The sequence below is a fragment of the Cyclopterus lumpus genome, chromosome 10 (genome assembly GCF_009769545.1).
Source record: "Cyclopterus lumpus isolate fCycLum1 chromosome 10, fCycLum1.pri, whole genome shotgun sequence".
Lineage (NCBI taxonomy): Eukaryota > Metazoa > Chordata > Actinopteri > Perciformes > Cyclopteridae > Cyclopterus > Cyclopterus lumpus.
Genome location: NC_046975.1, coordinates 23,121,344 through 23,141,037, shown reverse-complemented (window position 1 = coordinate 23,141,037; position 19,694 = coordinate 23,121,344). Strand labels below are relative to the sequence as shown.

At 42.8% G+C, this 19,694-nt stretch overlaps 1 protein-coding gene across 1 annotated transcript in view; it reads left to right on the top strand.

Annotated features, from left to right (window-relative positions):
* The window catches only part of htr4 (5-hydroxytryptamine receptor 4), a 114,979-nt gene extending 114,567 nt beyond the window's left edge, over positions 1–412 (top strand). Inside the window, exon 7 of the mRNA XM_034543601.1 lies at positions 284–412. Within this exon, the coding sequence (XP_034399492.1) occupies positions 284–371 (88 nt within the window). The 3' untranslated portion in view covers positions 372–412. The remainder of the gene's footprint in view (positions 1–283) is intronic.
* Positions 413–19,694: the final 19,282 nt, after the last annotated feature.

Sequence of the window (19,694 nt, the reverse complement as noted above, 5' to 3'; positions counted from 1 at the left end):
TTGGGGATCATTTTGACATGATCTTCCTCTGCAGTTTGTCTCGTGGGAAACTTTCGGCGTGTTCTCCCCGCGTCAGCGTGGGTTCCCTCCGGGTTCTCCGGCTTCCTCCCACGGTCCAAAGACATTGCAGCTCAAGTTAATTGGACTCTAAATTGGCCCGTGGGTGTGAATGTTTGTCTGTCTACATGTGCGATGGACTGGCATCCCCTTCCCCCCCCCCCCCCACCCCCCCCCCAGTCCGACAGAAGTCCTCAATAACGTCTCGTCCTCTGTCCCCTCTCAGGTATTCTGTCCTGCAGAACGGGAACCACGCGGAGCAGAAGAAGAAGTCTCTGCACGCCGTCACAGAGTCCCACGAGTCCTGCTTGTGACCGCCGCCGCCCTCCTCCGTCGCTCCTCCAATGACCTCGCGGACTTGGAATCAGAACTCCTGAAGAACCTAGACTGGGACTTCAAAGGGGGGGGGGGGGGGGGGAGAACAAGGTGCATCTGGTTTTTTAAACTCATCTCGTGGTCTTTAAACGGTGGGGAGGAGGAGGAGGAGGAGGGGGGGGGGCCAAGTGGACTGGAACTAAACCAGTACTCCCGCCTGCAGGCCCACAGAGACTGAACCGTCCCGGTCCCAACTGGGCTGAATGTGGAGGTCTGCTCGTCTCGTGGAGAACCGGCAGCTCGGCTTGGAATGTGCAGGAGGAGTCGCGGAGGGGAATTATGTTGCCAAAGCTATATTTGATATCACGCACAGAGGACCTATTTGTGATTACTGTACGATGCTCCCTGTCAGAAAGATTGACAGGTAGATTTGACGGGGCTGTTCCTCGTAGAATGAGCTTAACAAGTTTGAGCTTTTTCCAAAGTCTTCATTTTGCTGAAGAACCTGAAATGTCTCCCAGGTTGAAGTTTTTTTTTTCCCGAAGCTTTAATAAATCCTCGCTAAGCTGAAAGAGAACACGTCTGCGTTAGCTCCCTGACCTGAACTGTCAAAGTGCATCATCACCGCGGCGGCTAGCTCGAATCCACGAGGCGCCGCCTGCAGGTAAAGCTCGGGGGATCACGACTCGCGGCGGGTTGATGCTGATGAGCGGGTTTTTTAATACAAGCGTTAACCGAAGAGCGTGTGTGTGTGTGTGTGTGTGTGTGTGTGTGTGTGTGTAATGTTTTGCATGTATGAAGCGCCCATTTCCCATCATCCCTCTGGACGCGCCATTTATTCCCCTCATTCCTCCGAGGCCACTTCAAAGAATGTACCGGACGGGTTCCCGTTGGTCCGTTGTCATGGGAACGCAGACAGGCGTGTTGTAGTTGGTGGAGACCAAAGCAGATCTAGAAGGACTGAGCATTGGAAAAAAAATCACAAGTTATAGGATTTATGATGACGTAGCTTTGTTTCCGCTGGATGTGCAAACACACTACTGATTTCTAAATAATACCAAAAGCTTCTAAACGTATGAGCGAGTATTCCTCCGATCAATACAGCGTATCAGTTGATCAAAAGCATTATTCCAAGTTTTGAAACTAATGTGGTTGTTTTTAAAAAAACAAGAAATTATCCTTTTTTATTGGTTCAGATTTCTCTTTTATTTCAAAAAATATATATTTTATAACAATTGTATTATTTCCACAGTGTATTATTATTAACCGGCATAACAAACAAAGGGAAATAATGTATTTTTAGATATTATATTTCTTGAAATTCTCTTCAATCAATAAGATCAAATTCTCGGAGAATAAAAATCTGTCGTAAAAAAAAACTTTAATAAATCGGTCAAATTATTTAATTCCGACCGGAGTCTGGAGCGCCCGAGCCGTCGGCGTCGGCGACTTTCTCGCATGAATCTGCGACAATTTTGGAGCTCGTAGCTGCTGGAAAAAAAAAAAAAACAGTCGGCGACTTTATTTGTGAGACATTCTTTTTAATTTGGTTTTAATCTGGTAAATTTTCTCAAATGTTTTACAGATCCCGGCTTTAAAGCAAAAAGCTGTCCCCCCCCCCCCCCCCCCCCCTTCTTTTATGTCGCGCAATGACCCCAACGAGGACGCCAGTGAAACACAGGGACAAACACGGCCCTCTCAAATCAGTTCATCAGACGAAATCACGGAGACGAACCACCCCAAAAAAAAACAACGCTCTCGACTGGAAACTCGAGGTAATTACGAACCCCTGCAGAGCCCGTTGACCCAGTTTGGAGAGTTCAGGAGGAAAATATCCAATCTGCTCTCGTGTTACTCCAGATACATAAATATGAGCCAAAGAGACGGAGACGACGGTCCGCTGCTGCAGTCAGCCGAGAGGTGCAGTTCACTTCTTCACCAGCAGGTGAAAACTTAAACGACACACTAGTTCGACAGAAGAGCTCCAAATCTATATTTTTTAATAGATCCCTTTATTTTTTTAACTTTTAAATACAATCTTCAACATGAATCTCGTCGAATCCAGCGGACGTATTGATTGAACCGGCGTCGTCTTCATCAGCAGGAAGCTGCTCGTCACGCTGAAGTGTCCTTGATCCGCACATGAATATCCATCAAGTCTCCAAGAGCCGCGAGCCGTTTGCAGTTTCCTTCATCATCTTGGATATTCATCACGTCTCAAACCATCTCTCTCCTGACCACCAGGGGGCGACTCCTCTGGTTGTATAGAAGTCTATGCTTCATGTGTTAAAGCTGCATTCTCTCTCCTGACCACCAGGGGGCGACTCCTCTGGTTGTATAGAAGTATATGCTTCATGTGTTAAAGCTGCATTCTCTCTCCTGACCACCAGGGGGCCTTCACGGTGTCCTTCACGGTGTCCTTCATTGTGTCCTTCACGGTGTCCTTCATTGTGTCCTTCACGGTGTCCTTCATTGTGTCCTTCACCGTGTCCTTCAACGTGTCCTTCATTGTGTCCTTCACCGTGTCCTTCACCGTGTCCTTCACCGTGTCCTTCACTGTGTCCTTCAACGTGTCCTTCACCGTGTCCTTCACCGTGTCCTTCACCGTGTCCTTCAACGTGTCCTTCACCGTGTCCTTCACCGTGTCCTTCATTGTGTCCTTCACCGTGTCCTTCACCGTGTCCTTCAACGTGTCCTTCATTGTGTCCTTCACCGTGTCCTTCACCGTGTCCTTCACCGTGTCCTTCACTGTGTCCTTCACGGTGTCCTTCACGGTGTCCTTCACTGTGTCCTTCACCGTGTCCTTCACTGTGTCCTTCACAGTGTCCTTCACCGTGTCCTTCACCGTGTCCTTCACAGTGTCCTTCACCGTGTCCTTCACCGTGTCCTTCACTGTGTCCTTCACGGTGTCCTTCACCGTGTCCTTCACGGTGTCCTTCACGGTGTCCTTCACCGTGTCCTTCACGGTGTCCTTCACGGTGTCCTTCACGGTGTCCTTCACGGTGTCCTTCAACGTGTCCTTCACCGTGTCCTTCACCGTGTCCTTCACCGTGTCCTTCAACGTGTCCTTCACCGTGTCCTTCAACGTGTCCTTCACCGTGTCCTTCACCGTGTCCTTCACCGTGTCCTTCACGGTGTCCTTCACCGTGTCCTTCACTGTGTCCTTCACCGTGTCCTTCACTGTGTCCTTCACTGTGTCCTTCACACGCGTCCGTAAACAAAGACCGACGAATATAAATAAAATAAAAACTCCACAGAGACATTTTCAGTCCTAAGAAGTTGCAGCTATTCTTTAGTTTTAAATTTAATTTCTATATATTTGCATCTTTGAACCCAGAATTTTTCTTTTCAAAACGAAACATCTGTTTGTTATTTTTCCAAAAGCATAAAAGGAAACTCTGCGGCTTGAAGCGTTCTTCTATTATTCTGCCCAATTTCTTTCCTCCTCACTTTGCTGCTCGATAGCAGCCCACTTCCACGGCTGCTGTTTCCATGACATCTGTGTACGCTGGATGTGTGTGTGTGTGTGTGTGTGTGTGTGTGTGTGTGTGTGTGTGAGTGTGTGTGTGTGAGTGTGGGAAGCTCCTCAACAGTCTAAAATTAGGAAAAAGTCAAGCTCGCCCACCATCATGACCTTAATGAGCCAAAAAAAGAGGAAAAAGACCATTTTTGGAAGATCTTTTACCAAATTAATCACAAGTTATGAACCAATCCCAGAAGGTCAAAGGGTCACGAAATGGAAATACTTTCAAGTTAAGAAATCTATAAATATTCTTTTCTCCCGTCCAGCTCGTGTTGCTGGTCAGAACTCACCTCAGACGTCCAGAGACGCAGACCAGCGTCCTCCATCCCTCGGCCTCGTTCCCTGAAGCCGACGCCGTAGCCTTTTTAAAAAAAAAAGAAGCCTTCTGCCTCCTAAATGTCTCACGGTCGCCGTGCAACGTCTGTACACACACACACACACACACACACACACACACACACACACACACACAATATACGTTCTGGTTTCATTCAATTCTTTTTTCTTTTGCACATTTTCAAACTCAAAATGCTGGATTATAAACTTCACGTCGCCGCGCAGGTATATATTTGGTGCTGAAGTTTTCCTCTTTTTGCCTCTTGTTTTTTTATTATTTGCAAAAAAATAAAAATGAAAACATCTCACTCGCCTTCTTCCGTGTCAGCCGCTTTGATGTGCACGATACTTGTGTGTGAAAGACGGAACTTATGAAACGGTATAAATGTGCCGCGTGTGCAGCTTCCTGTCATCCATCTCTCCTTTTAATGTCATTTATGTTCTGAAGCTTACAGCATGAATGTGTCAATAAAGGAAAGACACAAAAAAATGCTCCCAACAAATTGTCCAAAGGAGACAAAAAGAAACCCCCCCTTTTTTTTAAATATATATATATATATATATATATATATATATATATATATATATATATATATATATATACATAAAACTCTTCAGTATTTATTTTGACAGAACAAAATGGGTATTTTCATGTATGAAAAGAACATTAAAAAAAGAAAAGCTTCTCTTTCAGGGAGCTGAAATGTGTTTTGACTTTTTTCTTCTCTGTTGCGATGTGACAGTTGTGATCCATCCATCCATCCATCCATCCATCCATCCATCCATCCATCCATCCATCCAGTATCACCTCTTATCCGGGGTCGGGTCGCGGTGGCAGCAGGTTCAGCAGGCCGACCCAGGCCTCCCTCTCACCCGCAGCACTTTCCAGCTCATTCTGGGGGATCCCGAGGCGTTCCAAGGCCAGCCGGGAGATATAATCCCTCCAGCGTGTCCTCGGTCTTCCCCGGGGCCTCCTACCAGTTGGACGTGCCCGGAAAACCTCTAATGGGAGGCGTCCAGGAGGCATCCTGACTAGATGAACCACCTCAGCTGACTCCTTTGGACACGAAGGAGCAGCGACTCGACTCCAAGCTCCCCCCTGATGTCCGAGCTCCTTACCCTATCTCTAAGGCTGAGCCCGGCCACCCTACGGAGGAAGCTCATTTCGGACGCTTGTATCCGAGATCTCGTTCTTTCGGTCACGACCCAGAGTTCGTGACCATAGGTGAGGGTTGGAACGTAGACCGACCAGTAAATGGAGAGCTTTGCCTTCCGGCTCAGCTCCCTCTTCATTAAGACGGACCGGTACAGCGCCTGTTTTACTGCTGCAGCCGCACCGATCCGCCTGTCGATCTCCCGCTCCACCTTACCCTCACTCGTGAACAAGACCCCGAGATACTTGAACTCCTTCGCTTGGGGTAGGCAGTTTGCCCCCACCTGGAGGGAGCAATCCGCCGGTTTCCGGCAGAGCACCATGGCCTCAGATTTGGAGGTGCTAACTCTCATCCCTGCCGCTTCGCACTCGGCTGCAAAACGCCCCAGTGAATGCTGGAGGTCACGGTCCGAGGAGGCAAACAGGACCACATCGTCCGCAAACAGCAGAGAGGCGATCCCGAGACTCCCGAACCGGATCCTCTCCGCCCCCTGGCTGCGCCTAGATATCCTGTCCATGAAGGTCACGAACAGGACCGGTGATAAAGGGCAGCCCTGGCGGAGGCCAACACCCACCGGGAACGTGTCTGACTTACTACCGAGGAGACGAACACAGCTCCTACTGCAGGCGTACAGAGACCGGATGGCCCGTGCCAAAAGGTTTCCTACCCCCGTTTCCTTTTCCTTCCCCCGTTTCCTTTTCCTTCCCCCGTTTCCTTTTCCTTCCCCCGTTTCCTTCGACACAGGAGCTCTCTTTCTCTCCACTTCCTGTTTTGAGATATTTCAGTCAAACATCTCTGAAAGATAAACAGCACAAAGAGCTTCTTCAATGTCAAATTATCATTTTTTTTATTATCACATAATTGGCAATTTGGTATTTAATGATTCTTTTATTTTTTTTTTTACAGTTTTTGAGATTAATTTTCTGATACTGTTCGTGTTTTAGAGGTATCGTCTTCAGTCCGATCTCGGCAATAATTTTTATAATAATTTTGTTAGAAAATGATTTATTAATAATACTTTTTCCGTTTATGATTTCAAAAGTTTAGTTTAATTTTTTCATCTGTGAAACAGAGGATAAAATATGTTGTTGTTGTAATACTCATGTTGACCACAAGAGGGTGCCGTGCATCACCGCCCCACGTTCTATTCTACTTGCTAGCGCACAATGTATTGTGCGCCTTGTGTTTGGAGCGCATGCAGAACTTATTAAAAGGAATATTACACTGAATATAACAACAAAACGAACACCTGTTACGAAGTTATAAAAATATCCTGGCAAAACCTTTTTTCACCTGTTTTTAAGTCATAGACACGAAGCATAAAATCTATTTATCAGACTTATAAAACGCCCCGAGCGGTTTGAAAAGTGTCTCCATCCCTCTCGCCATCGGGTAATAATCATAGTGGAATATGAAAGGGGGAATTATTCACTTTTTACTGTCCTGCAGTTTTTTTTATATGGAAGAAACGAGGCTTTCGATCCACAGTTATGGCTCATAAATGAGAAATATGGTGAGGCTCGTGCTCAGAGGAAATGCAGCAAGCGTCCTCCGGGGTGCTCCGATGCACACGGAACATGATGGAGCTGCGTGAAGGTGGAGAAGGAGTGACGGTGTCCTCCGGGGGGCCGTTCCAGTGGTGGAAATTAAAAAATATTGTGATGAAATGTCCTCCTGGCTGCCCATCAAAGGGAGGAAACATGATAAACATGATGACCCTTTTCATCCCCCCCACTGTGTGTTATGTAAAACCTTTTTTTTGGAGACATTTCTTACAATAAAAAGAATTCCCGTGACACCAAAAAAAGTTACAAAATGTCACATTGTAGCATTATACAGCATAATATGATGATAATTAAAGTCTCTTAATGTGTTGAAACCTGAACACCAAAGCTCATCTATGTTGTGGAAAATGGGAGCAATGTTGAAATTGCTCTGTTTGCTAGAATGGGGGAACTCCTTGGCAACCGGCAACCGGCAACCTGTTTAAAGGTAGATCAGCTTCAAGCCTCGCTCTGGTCTCAGGTCAGTTCCTCCTGACCTTGAGCTTTGAGGGCCCCTAACCCAGTCCAGGCATTCAGGGGGTTTAAGTGTGTACCTATCATGTCACTCAGTGCAGCAGAGTGGAGCGATGTGGGGCTTCATTATGCCGCCTTCCCCATTTCCTCACATGGAGAGGAAAACATGCGGCTCTTCAGAGGTCTTTATGAAGTTCACCGTGCTCACGACACAGGAGCCGGTTCTGCTGGTGAACACTTGTATGTATATATATATATATATATGATATGATAACATGGATGCTGTAAAAAAAAAGGATGATGTGATTTAATAATGTAAGAAGTAGATTTTTTTTCTTTTTTACCAAAATAAAACTTGGATAATGAATATAATTCACCAACTCTTCATTTAATTGTTGTGTTTCCTTTTAGCAGAAAGTAACAGCACCTCCAAATGAAGAGGGAGGGGGGGGGGGGGGGGGGGGGGGGACATCACCAGCCAAAAGCGAGATAAACAGAGAAAAGCTGCTTTTTGCAAATGTAGCAGAAGCCAGTTTGCAGTGTAAAGAATGTGAATGTTTGAGTCCAATAACTGACTCTGAGCTTTAAAAAATAAAGTGTTCACGCGTCATTTGACACAGCTGCTCCCCGAGGAACTTTCATTGTGTGTTGGCTTTGGCGACCCCTGTGGACGGAGGCAGTACTGCACCAGGGTGCCTTTCGTAAACCTCTCATTTTTACTGCATCCGGTTTATGGAGGTGTATTAATGAAGAAAATACAACTTCAGTTATTACAAGCTCATATTGTTAAAGGGGAGTCCTCTTTTGGTTACATTCATTTATCTAATTTGAACTTTCTTCTTTTGTAGTTTCAAAAATATATATATTTTTATAATTCCGCTATCTCGGGATCACGAGTCGATTATGTTTTTCGTCTCGAGATGTCGACCTTTTCTCGGTTTCCAAACATCACAGCTTTGTTTTACTGTCTTTTCAGAGCCTGTAGTTCCCCACCTGTCCAGCAGATGTCACTCTTAGCCCTCTTAACACGTGCACATTTGGTATAAAACCCCTCGTTAACATCGTATTACAGTCGGGCTCAAACCATTCTGCTCGATCTGTGATTGTTTTTTTTAAATGCATTTAACAGTCGGCTGTATTGACCCAAACATTTGAAGTAATAAGAAGAAAATTACCTTTTTGTTTTCTAGCCATACCGAGATAATTATCTCCAGATCACGAAGCTTCTTTTCTCAAGTTAACGACGTAATCAACCTGTCTATTCAGACCCTGTAATACCCCACCTGTCCAGCAGCTACTGACAGTTTCCCATCAGCCCCTTGTAGCCCCTCCCCTCCCTTGTAGTAGGAGTGTGTATAAATAATGTAGCCTTTATTTATATATATAAATAAATATATATATATTTATTTATAATATTTATTTGTTTATATATATATTCATAATATATATATAACTATTATTTATATATAAATATATATATTTAGAATATATATTTATTTGTTTGTATTACATATATATATATAAATATTATTTATATATATATATAATCTCTATATATATTGTGGTTCTTGGTTCTGATTTTTCAAGATATTAGTGAGAGTCCAAAAAAAAAAGAACAAAATAATTTTCTTAAACCAAAGCATTTTTTCTTCCCGTCGTCTTCGTTCTGTCCTCTTGCCTCTCAAATCTCGGCCAACTCAAAATTAGGGTTTATTGTTATTATTTATTTATTTTCTCTGCACACCTCCTTCAAAATGAAGTGAAAGAGAAAATAACTCAGTCTCAGTTTCCTCTCAGATTGGCTTCGCCCTCCGGCGGCACTTCATCCTCACCTGTTCCATTTCCCGCTGGGGAGTAGCTTCATGTCATTTTTCATTTTCTTTAAAAGAAACAACCCCCCCTCCACCCCCCTCCACCCCCGACATGTCACAGAGCCTCGTGCCTGTGGAGCCCAGCTGCACTTTACTTCAAGCCTCCTGATGCACGTCCAGAAAGCACAAACAGACCTCAGAAAAAATGATTTGAGAGACTGCGTTTGGCTCGAGAGGCTCGAGAGTTCTCTTTTTAAAGTCACCTTTTGAAACACACACAGGTGTCTTTTTGGTTTGGTGTTAGCTCAAATATTTCCTCTCTCCAATATATTTGTATCTTGTATTCTTACTATATTTTTTAGCCCACTGGCTCATAATTTGTCTCCCTCCTACATGTTTTCTGTATATGTCGGTAAATAAGTGGGCTTGGATATACAGTATAGAGGTCCTTGTATTGTTGACACAAGCTATTATTCTTTGTGCACAAACATCTTGTTTGCACCGGATACATAAATACAAAATAATAATAATAATAAATAGATCCTGTGTGAATCTATTGTCTCCAAAGGGATATATGACTTGTGATGGAAGGATGCGACATGAGTGCTTGTTATTTCCAGTCAATGTTGAGCGTGACTATTTCTGCCTCTCAACAGGATATATATTAATTAAAAAAACTAATAAACATAAACAAATTACCACTTTGCCCTCCTTTGTTTGGTTTATATATTATTACAAACTTCTTCTTTTTCCCCTCAACACCATAATTAAAAGATGCGTTCTCGTAAGATAACGAGAAAGATTTACGCGCCTCGCTTTTCAAGTCATTGCTCGTTTTACTGCTTATCTATAAATAGAGTATTATAAAAAAAAAATATATTGATTTACTATTGATTTATTCCATTCCATTATCAGAACCGCTCATCCTTTTTAGGGTTGTGGGATTGATTGACTTATTTATTTATTTATATAAATATGTTTTTTTTTAAATAAATCTCCACTTACATTTTTTTTACATTTTTATTTCCATTTATATATATATAATGTTTTTCCTACTCCTTTATTTATATATGTATATATATGTAATGTTTCTCCTAATCCTTTATTTATTTATATATATATATATATATATGAATAAATATATATAAATATATATATATAAATACATATATATATATATATATATATATATATATATATATTGTAGGAGTATGTATAAATAAAGTAGCCTTTATATATAAATAAATATATATTTATAATAATATATATTTGTTTATATATATATACATATTATTTATATATAAATATATATATATATTATTTATATATATAAATTATATATATATATATATATATATATATATATATATATATATATATACGTTTAATGCTCCACATTTTAACTGGTTGTGGTTCTCATCGTGGATTATTTTGAGACCGCATGCAATCGACCCACAGTGGAAACGTCTATTCCGTGCATGTCTCGTGCACGTTATTGACGTGCACGTGTTTACGCGCTGCAGTCGGTTACCTGACGTCCTGCCAGCTGAGTCCAAACACACGGTGGTTCCTGTCTCTGTGTCTTCAGTGGAGCATCTGAGAGGGAAACCATCTTTATCTGTGGTTGTTCATACGCCTGGTGGCCCAGTCAGACGTCTGTATATGAATAATATGTTATAATATGTTTTCCACACACCGCTGCTTGGGAGGAAACATTAGAAACGGTATGTTTGGATGTTTCTCTCAGTAGGAAGTACAATTCCAATAGTAACAATCTGCAAGACGTTAACGGCCTCGTGTTTTCCTCCAGTCGTGGTTTTTATCTCTTTGCTCACTTGGCACTTTTTTCTACTTTTTATGCTTCGTCCACGATTTCACTTATTTTATCTCTTTAAATCTAAATAGTTTTTCAAGAGTGGACACATTTAATTGCAATGTAATAATGGGCATGGGTATGGCACGTGCTGGCTCTTCCCTTTTTGATTCTGGTTACTGCAAATATAATGGTTTATTTCAAGTGAAAAGGAGACGGAGTGTAATTAAAGTAAATGTTGTTTCCGTTAGCATCATGGTTTGCATTAGCATCAAGGTTTCCGTTGGCATCAAGGTCTCTGTTGGCATCAGGGTTTCCGTTAGCATCAAGGTTTCCGTTAGCATCAAGGTTTCCGTTAGCATCATGGTTTCCATTAGCATCAAGGTTTCCGTTGGCATCAAGGTCTCTGTTGGCATCAGGGTTTCCGTTAGCATCAAGGTTTCCGTTAGCATCAAGGTTTCCGTTAGCATCATGGTTTCCATTAGCATCAAGGTTTCCGTTGGCATCAAGGTCTCTGTTGGCATCAAGGTCTCTGTTGGCATCAGGGTTTCCGTTAGCATCAAGGTTTCCGTTAGTATCATGGTTTCCGTTAGCATCATGGTTTCCATTAGCATCAAGGTTTCCATTGGCATCAAGGTCTCTGTTAGCATCAGGGTTTCCATTAGCATCAAGGTTTCTGTTAGCATCAAGGTTTCCGTTGGCATCAGGGTTTCTGTTAGCATCAAGGTTTCCGTTAGCATCAAGGTTTCTGTTAGCATCAAGGTTTCTGTTAGCATCAAGGTTTCCGTTGGTATCAAGGTTTCCGTTGGCATCAGGGTTTCCGTTAGCATCAAGGTTTCTGATAGCATCAAGGTTTCCGTTAGCATCAAGGTTTCTGTTAGCATCAAGGTTTCTGTTAGCATCAAGGTTTCCGTTGGTATCAAGGTTTCCGTTGGCATCAGGGTTTCCGTTAGCATCAAGGTTTCTGATAGCATCAAGGTTTCCGTTAGCATCAGGGTTTCCGTTAGCATCAAGGTTTTTTAATATGCAGCTTCCTATTTCCATCCCTTTTTTGGAGGTGACTGCTGTCCTTGTGCACTAATGCAGCCAGAGCCGGTGAAGCCGAGGCCTCTTCACGCCGTCCCACAGGCTTCGGTATGCGGTCAGACCCGCCGGTGGTCGACTGGTAGCTGATCCACTGATCCACTCAGAGGGGTCATCATGCATGTCACTCGTGCACGTATGTGTGTGAGTGTGTGTGTGTGTGTGTGTGTGTGTGTGGGTCGCTGCCCTCGACCATCTGCCTGCTGGAGGACAGAGTGTCGCCTCCAACTCCCTTCGGGGCCCTCTGCAGCGAGTCCAATCGTGGCTCAGAATTAATATGGTGCATAATCCGGACCTCCGAACGTTGCGTTTGCACGTTCGGAGACCAGATGGGCGCTCGGCAACGGGCACGTTTTCACTATCGCGCGGCCGCAGTGACGTGAAGGACGTGAAGGTAGATGGCGAACGATGAGTCGTCGGAAAAAAAACGGCTTCACGTGACGCTTTCGAGGATTTCTCTTCAAAAAACACATTTCCTCGTTTCCTCTCTCCTCGCGTGGTTTCCTTGGCGTCTCTTCCGTGCATCCCTGGTGGGCGGGGCTAAAAGGCAAGGAGGGAAACAAAAGGGATTGCAATCGAGAGATTTGGGACGCACCCCCGAGACCACCAAGCCATCTTTTTGCAGGTTGAACCCACCGTTAGGAACGCCGCCATTTTCTTTTTGCCAGAATATGAACCGAATTGTTGGAAACAACACATTATTGTTATTATTCCGTATACAGCATTAATGAGACCTCTCTGGTCGCTTTAATTATGATGTGCTCAGGTTTTACAGGGATCTTGTGAGTTTGGGAGCACGACGTGCGTGACACTGTTTTACTTTATTATTTATTATTTATTTATTTCTCTATTTGGGACATATTGCTTGTTTGCTGTGTATCAAATACGTCGGCACCTTCAGTCCAAGAACCAAGTTTTTTAATCAACAAGCTTATTTAAAATGACTCTCAATCTAAATGCAACATGTTTTTATGAATGTAGAGTATGAAGCACCCAAAACACTGAACAAGTGGGCTCTAAATAAAGTCCCAGGTGACAGAAACAAGATAGAAATAGTGAAAAAAGATCAGAACTAATAACAGTAAAACAAATGGGACTTAAATACGAGAACCTCTTTACCCCAAAGTGTAAAATACATCCACGTTTTTTTTTATTTTTCACTGAAATAAAGGTTGAATATTGAAAGCATTTTTCTCCACGTTCTGTCCAGCTTCCTGGTCAATGCTGCCCCCTGGTGGCAGAATGCCGTCACTGCAGTTGGTGCTTCCCAGTGCAGCGAACTTCAAAGTAACCATAGAGACTAGACATTCTAAAGCACTTATTATTGTCTAATGTATTTCTTTTTTTGCATCCCTTCTGTTAAATTACATTGTTTCTGTTTTTGCATTTTTTATTTATTTAACATAAATATATTTTAGTATTTCAAACGTCTCCCTACAAGTAAACTCTCTTCCAGCTTTAAGTTTTAAAACGTGATTAGCGTCGTAAATTGAAGATATTATTTTTTTAAATATAACGGCCTTGTTCCTTTTGTACTTTCAGTGAAAGTGTTAAAGTGAAAGAGAGAGAGAGAGGATGAGGAGAGTGAAAGAGAGAGAGAGGAGGAGAAGAGTGAAAGAGAGAGAGAGGACGAGGAGAGTGAAAGAGAGAGAGAGGATGAGGAGAGTGAAAGAGAGAGAGAGGAGGAGAAGAGTGAAAGAGAGAGAGAGGAGGAGAAGAGTGAAAGAGAGAGAGAGGACGAGGAGAGTGAAAGAGAGAGAGAGGACGAGGAGAGTGAAAGAGAGAGAGGATGAGGAGAGTGAAAGAGAGAGAGGATGAGGAGAGTGAAAGAGAGAGAGAGGAAGAGGAGAGTGAAAGAGAGAGAGAGGACGAGGAGAGTGAAAGAGAGAGAGGATGAGGAGAGTGAAAGAGAGAGAGAGGAGGAGAAGAGTGAAAGAGAGAGAGAGGACGAGGAGAGTGAAAGAGAGAGAGAGGACGAGGAGAGTGAAAGAGAGAGAGGATGAGGAGAGTGAAAGAGAGAGAGAGGAAGAGGAGAGTGAAAGAGAGAGAGAGGAAGAGGAGAGTGAAAGAGAGAGGAGGAGGAGAGTGAAAGAGAGAGAGAGGATGAGAAGAGTGAAAGAGAGAGAGAGGAAGAGGAGAGTGAAAGAGAGAGGAGGAGGAGAGTGAAAGAGAGAGAGAGGATGAGAAGAGTGAAAGAGAGAGAGAGGACGAGGAGAGTGAAAGAGAGAGAGAGGAAGAGGAGAGTGAAAGAGAGAGAGAGGACGAGGAGAGTGAAAGAGAGAGAGAGGATGAGGAGAGTGAAAGAGAGAGAGAGGAGGAGAAGAGTGAAAGAGAGAGAGGATGAGGAGAGTGAAAGAGAGAGAGAGGAAGAGGAGAGTGAAAGAGAGAGAGAGGAAGAGGAGAGTGAAAGAGAGAGGAGGAGGAGAGTGAAAGAGAGAGAGAGGACGAGGAGAGTGAAAGAGAGAGAGGATGAGGAGAGTGAAAGAGAGAGAGGATGAGGAGAGTGAAAGAGAGAGAGAGGAGGAGAAGAGTGAAAGAGAGAGAGAGGAAGAGGAGAGTGAAAGAGAGAGAGAGGAGGAGAGTGAAAGAGAGAGAGAGGATGAGAAGAGTGAAAGAGAGAGAGAGGAAGAGGAGAGTGAAAGAGAGAGAGAGGATGAGAAGAGTGAAAGAGAGAGAGAGGATGAGGAGAGTGAAAGAGAGAGAGGATGAGGAGAGTGAAAGAGAGGGAGAGGATGAGGAGAGTGAAAGAGAGAGAGAGGATGAGGAGAGTGAAAGAGAGAGAGAGGAAGAGGAGAGTGAAAGAGAGAGAGAGGAGGAGAAGAGTGAAAGAGAGAGAGAGGACGAGGAGAGTGAAAGAGAGAGAGAGGACGAGGAGAGTGAAAGAGAGAGAGAGGAAGAGGAGAGTGAAAGAGAGAGAGAGGAAGAGGAGAGTGAAAGAGAGAGAGAGGATGAGAAGAGTGAAAGAGAGAGAGAGGACGAGGAGAGTGAACGAGAGAGAGGATGAGAAGAGTGAAAGAGAGAGAGAGGATGAGGAGAGTGAAAGAGAGAGAGAGGATGAGAAGAGTGAAAGAGAGAGAGAGGACGAGGAGAGTGAACGAGAGAGAGAGGATGAGAAGAGTGAAAGAGAGAGAGAGGATGAGGAGAGTGAAAGAGAGAGGATGAGGAGAGTGAAAGAGAGAGAGAGGAAGAGGAGAGTGAAAGAGAGAGAGAGGAGGAGAAGAGTGAAAGAGAGAGAGGATGAGGAGAGTGAAAGAGAGAGAGAGGAAGAGGAGAGTGAAAGAGAGAGAGAGGAAGAGGAGAGTGAAAGAGAGAGGAGGAGGAGAGTGAAAGAGAGAGAGAGGACGAGGAGAGTGAAAGAGAGAGAGGATGAGGAGAGTGAAAGAGAGAGAGGATGAGGAGAGTGAAAGAGAGAGAGAGGAGGAGAAGAGTGAAAGAGAGAGAGAGGAAGAGGAGAGTGAAAGAGAGAGAGAGGAGGAGAGTGAAAGAGAGAGAGAGGATGAGAAGAGTGAAAGAGAGAGAGAGGAAGAGGAGAGTGAAAGAGAGAGAGAGGATGAGAAGAGTGAAAGAGAGAGAGAGGATGAGGAGAGTGAAAGAGAGAGAGGATGAGGAGAGTGAAAGAGAGGGAGAGGATGAGGAGAGTGAAAGAGAGAGAGAGGATGAGGAGAGTGAAAGAGAGAGAGAGGAAGAGGAGAGTGAAAGAGAGAGAGAGGAGGAGAAGAGTGAAAGAGAGAGAGAGGACGAGGAGAGTGAAAGAGAGAGAGAGGACGAGGAGAGTGAAAGAGAGAGAGAGGAAGAGGAGAGTGAAAGAGAGAGAGAGGAAGAGGAGAGTGAAAGAGAGAGAGAGGATGAGAAGAGTGAAAGAGAGAGAGAGGACGAGGAGAGTGAACGAGAGAGAGGATGAGAAGAGTGAAAGAGAGAGAGAGGATGAGGAGAGTGAAAGAGAGAGAGAGGATGAGAAGAGTGAAAGAGAGAGAGAGGACGAGGAGAGTGAACGAGAGAGAGAGGATGAGAAGAGTGAAAGAGAGAGAGAGGATGAGGAGAGTGAAAGAGAGAGGATGAGGAGAGTGAAAGAGAGAGAGAGGAAGAGAAGAGTGAAAGAGAGAGAGAGGATAAGAAGAGTGAAAGAGAGAGAGAAGACGAGGAGAGTGAAAGAGAGAGAGAGGACGAGGAGAGTGAAAGAGAGAGAGAGGAAGAGGAGAGTGAAAGAGAGAGAGGATGACCCGACCCTCCTAATCACTGAGCTCTTATCTCCTCCAGAGGTTCACCGTCTGGTTATTGATTGGACTCCAGAGCACAGGCTCCGCCTCCAACTCCAGGGCTCATCCATATTTGGTATTTCCTGTCAGCCACAAGGACGAAGAAAGAGCATCGGATGAAAGAAGCAGTTTAAATGAGTTGTTCCTGCAGCTCTTCTGTCGCACACAATGGAACAAAAACGTGTGTTTTATTATTAAATATTGAACAGAGGCAAATTCAAAAGTTGCAGTTTTCATGACAAGAACCTTCAGGTATCGGCACAAAAGATTAATCCTCATAATAACCTGTAGTTGACTCCTAATAATCCTGATAATGACCCGTAGTTGATTCCTAATAATCCTGATAATAACCTGTAGTTGACTCCTAATAATCCTGATAATGACCCGTAGTTGATTCCTAATAATCCTGATAATAACATGTAGTTGACTCCTAATAATCCTGATAATGACCCGTAGTTGATTCCTAATAATCCTGATAATAACCTGTAGTTGACTCCTAATAATCCTGATAATGACCCGTAGTTGATTCCTAATAATCCTGATAATAACATGTAGTTGACTCCTAATAATCCTGATAATGACCCGTAGTTGATTCCTAATAATCCTGATAATAACCTGTAGTTGACTCCTAATAATCCTGATAATGACCCGTAGTTGATTCCTATTAATCCTCATAATAACCTGTAGTTGACTCCTAATAATCCTGATAATGACCTGTAGTTGACTCCTATTAATCCTGATAATGACCCGTAGTTGACTCCTATTAATCCTGATAATGACCCGTAGTTGACTCCTATTAATCCTGATAATGACCCGTAGTTGACTCCTATTAATCCTGATAATGACCCGTAGTTGACTCCTATTAATCCTGATAATGACCCGTAGTTGACTCCTATTAATCCTGATAATGACCCGTAGTTGACTCCTATTAATCCTCATAATAACATGTAGTTGACTCCTAATAATCCTGATAATGACCCATAGTTGACTCCTATTAATCCTGATAACATGTAGTTGACTCCTAATAATCCTGATAATGACCCGTAGTTGACTCCTATTAATATGTAGATCTGTAGACGCAAAACTAGTTTGATTCAGGTTTAAGTTTAGTCGACATTGGTAGCCCCCCCCCCTCCCTTTTTGTTCTTGGTTATTCAACCTTGATAGTGCTTTATTTGGGGTTTCAGGGACTAAACTACTGACTAAACCCTCAAGGATTCTCATGCACCTTGAAACCGGCCTTGACTTTTTTTTCTCCATCTGCAGCTCGTTTCCATCGTCCTTTGTACCCTGAACACGGCTACAATGTTTCACCTGTAAAACAAAGTGTGTGTGTGTGTGTGTGTGTGTGTGTGAGGTCAGTTCTATGTCTGGGTGGTTCTGTAAACTTGACCCTTGTCTCCGTGACGATGACGACCCGAGGGTTCCCTCCTGGAGGCCCTGACGTGAGCAGAGTACTCAGAGTCCCTGTTTGCAGAGGGCAGTGTTGCTTTAAGAAGAGCTCATCAACTCGCCTCCGGGGGGGAACAACACACACATGCAATCAATTTTCATTTGACTAAATCAACTACAATGTGTACACACACACTTTTAGTTTTCCCTTTTTATTGTTTGCACGTCACCAACACAGAACTATTTCTCCATAAATGACAATATATAATACATGTTTCTTTACGACGGAATGGGGAACAAACTGATTTCAGGCATCGTTGGTCTGAGCGGTTAAAATCTTCTTTTTAATAATAACCGTTTTTTTTCCTGCAGCTAAACAAAGCCTTTAATTTCTATTCATAGACTCTCCGTATTATGGAACCGTAGAAAATAGGCTATGAAAATACACCGCTGCACCAATATATATTAATTCAAATAAATAATATTAAAGAAAAGAAGCTTTTCTACTGTTTTTTTTTTTTTTTAATATCCTGCAAATCAGATTCCCTGTGATCGGTCGGTTTGAGTTTAAAGTTAAAACCCTGGAATCAAACGGCCGTGGCGGGCGTGGCCGCTCCTCTGGGCGCCGTTAACGGCAGTTTGAGGCGGTTTTAAAAAGGTCCTGAAGACAAAAGGAAAGAGAGAGAGAGAGAGAGAGAGAGAGAGAGAGAGAGAGAGAGAGAGAGAGAGAGGGCGAGTCCCAACGGGTTTGTAGGTCTTCTTTTGGCTTTGGATTGTCTATCAAGAGCAAATTAGAATATATTGTACACATAAAATTCAGTAAAACAGACGGATCATTTCATTGGCTGACAGGATCAAAATATGCAACAGCTGTTTCATCATAAATACCTGGACACGCATATGATCCTTTTACTGAGAAAGAGATTATATATATATATATATATATATATATATATATATATATATATATATATATATATATATATATACTTCTTATGGCTGTAATATTACCTAATTTACAGCCATAAGTAAAAAGAGCAGTTATGAAGCATATATTCTAAATTTAAGACAATTTAGAACAGTAAAGAACACAAATTTAACATTCAACAGCTTCAACAGACTAAAACAGATTTAAGGCAACAACTGTTTCAGGAAAAAAAAAGCCCACTTATAAATGTATACAAAAACTATTGCGTGAACCTTGGAATTCACTTTTATTCATAGAAAAATGCCGAATGCGAACGCTGCAACCGTTTTATACTGTAAACCGTTTAAAAAAAGAGCAGTTTTAACTAAAGCACAGATCTTTATCCCTCCACAACAAGGCAGTTTAAATACCTGAGGGATGTTTTAAAGTTTACATTGGGCTCAACAAGGCATTATGTGCTCATAAATCATATTGAGTCAATATTGAGAGAACATTCCACGTTGTTTACGCTCACGTTCACCAGCTAGCGGCTGAACTTCCTTTTTTCTGCAGGTGCATTCTTGTTATTTTCTTTCGCCCTCCTGATGGCAGGAATGTGTATAATTTCACCCGCCGACAAAGAACACCGCCTGAGGCTTCCTCTATTATACAAATAGAAATGAATGCACCTCCATTATTCAAATAATAATGTTGGTAAATTACACACAACGGGTTTAGTTTAAGGCTGTTTTCTCTTAAACTTTTGCCCCCCCCCCCCCATTCGTCACGCAGTTGATAATTATGTATTTACCGAGCTACAGTAAGAGCCCTTGAAGGCGTCGCCCTCAACAAACATGGATTGTAGGCAAATATACAAAGTACTGCTTCAGAGTGACCCGCCAAAATAAAACTTTTTTTTTAAAAAAACGGGTAAAAAGGGAGACCCATCATCTTTAAATCATTCTCAGAAAAAATAACTTTAAAATGAAATGGTGAGTCCAAATGGAAAAATAAAATGTTGTACATTCA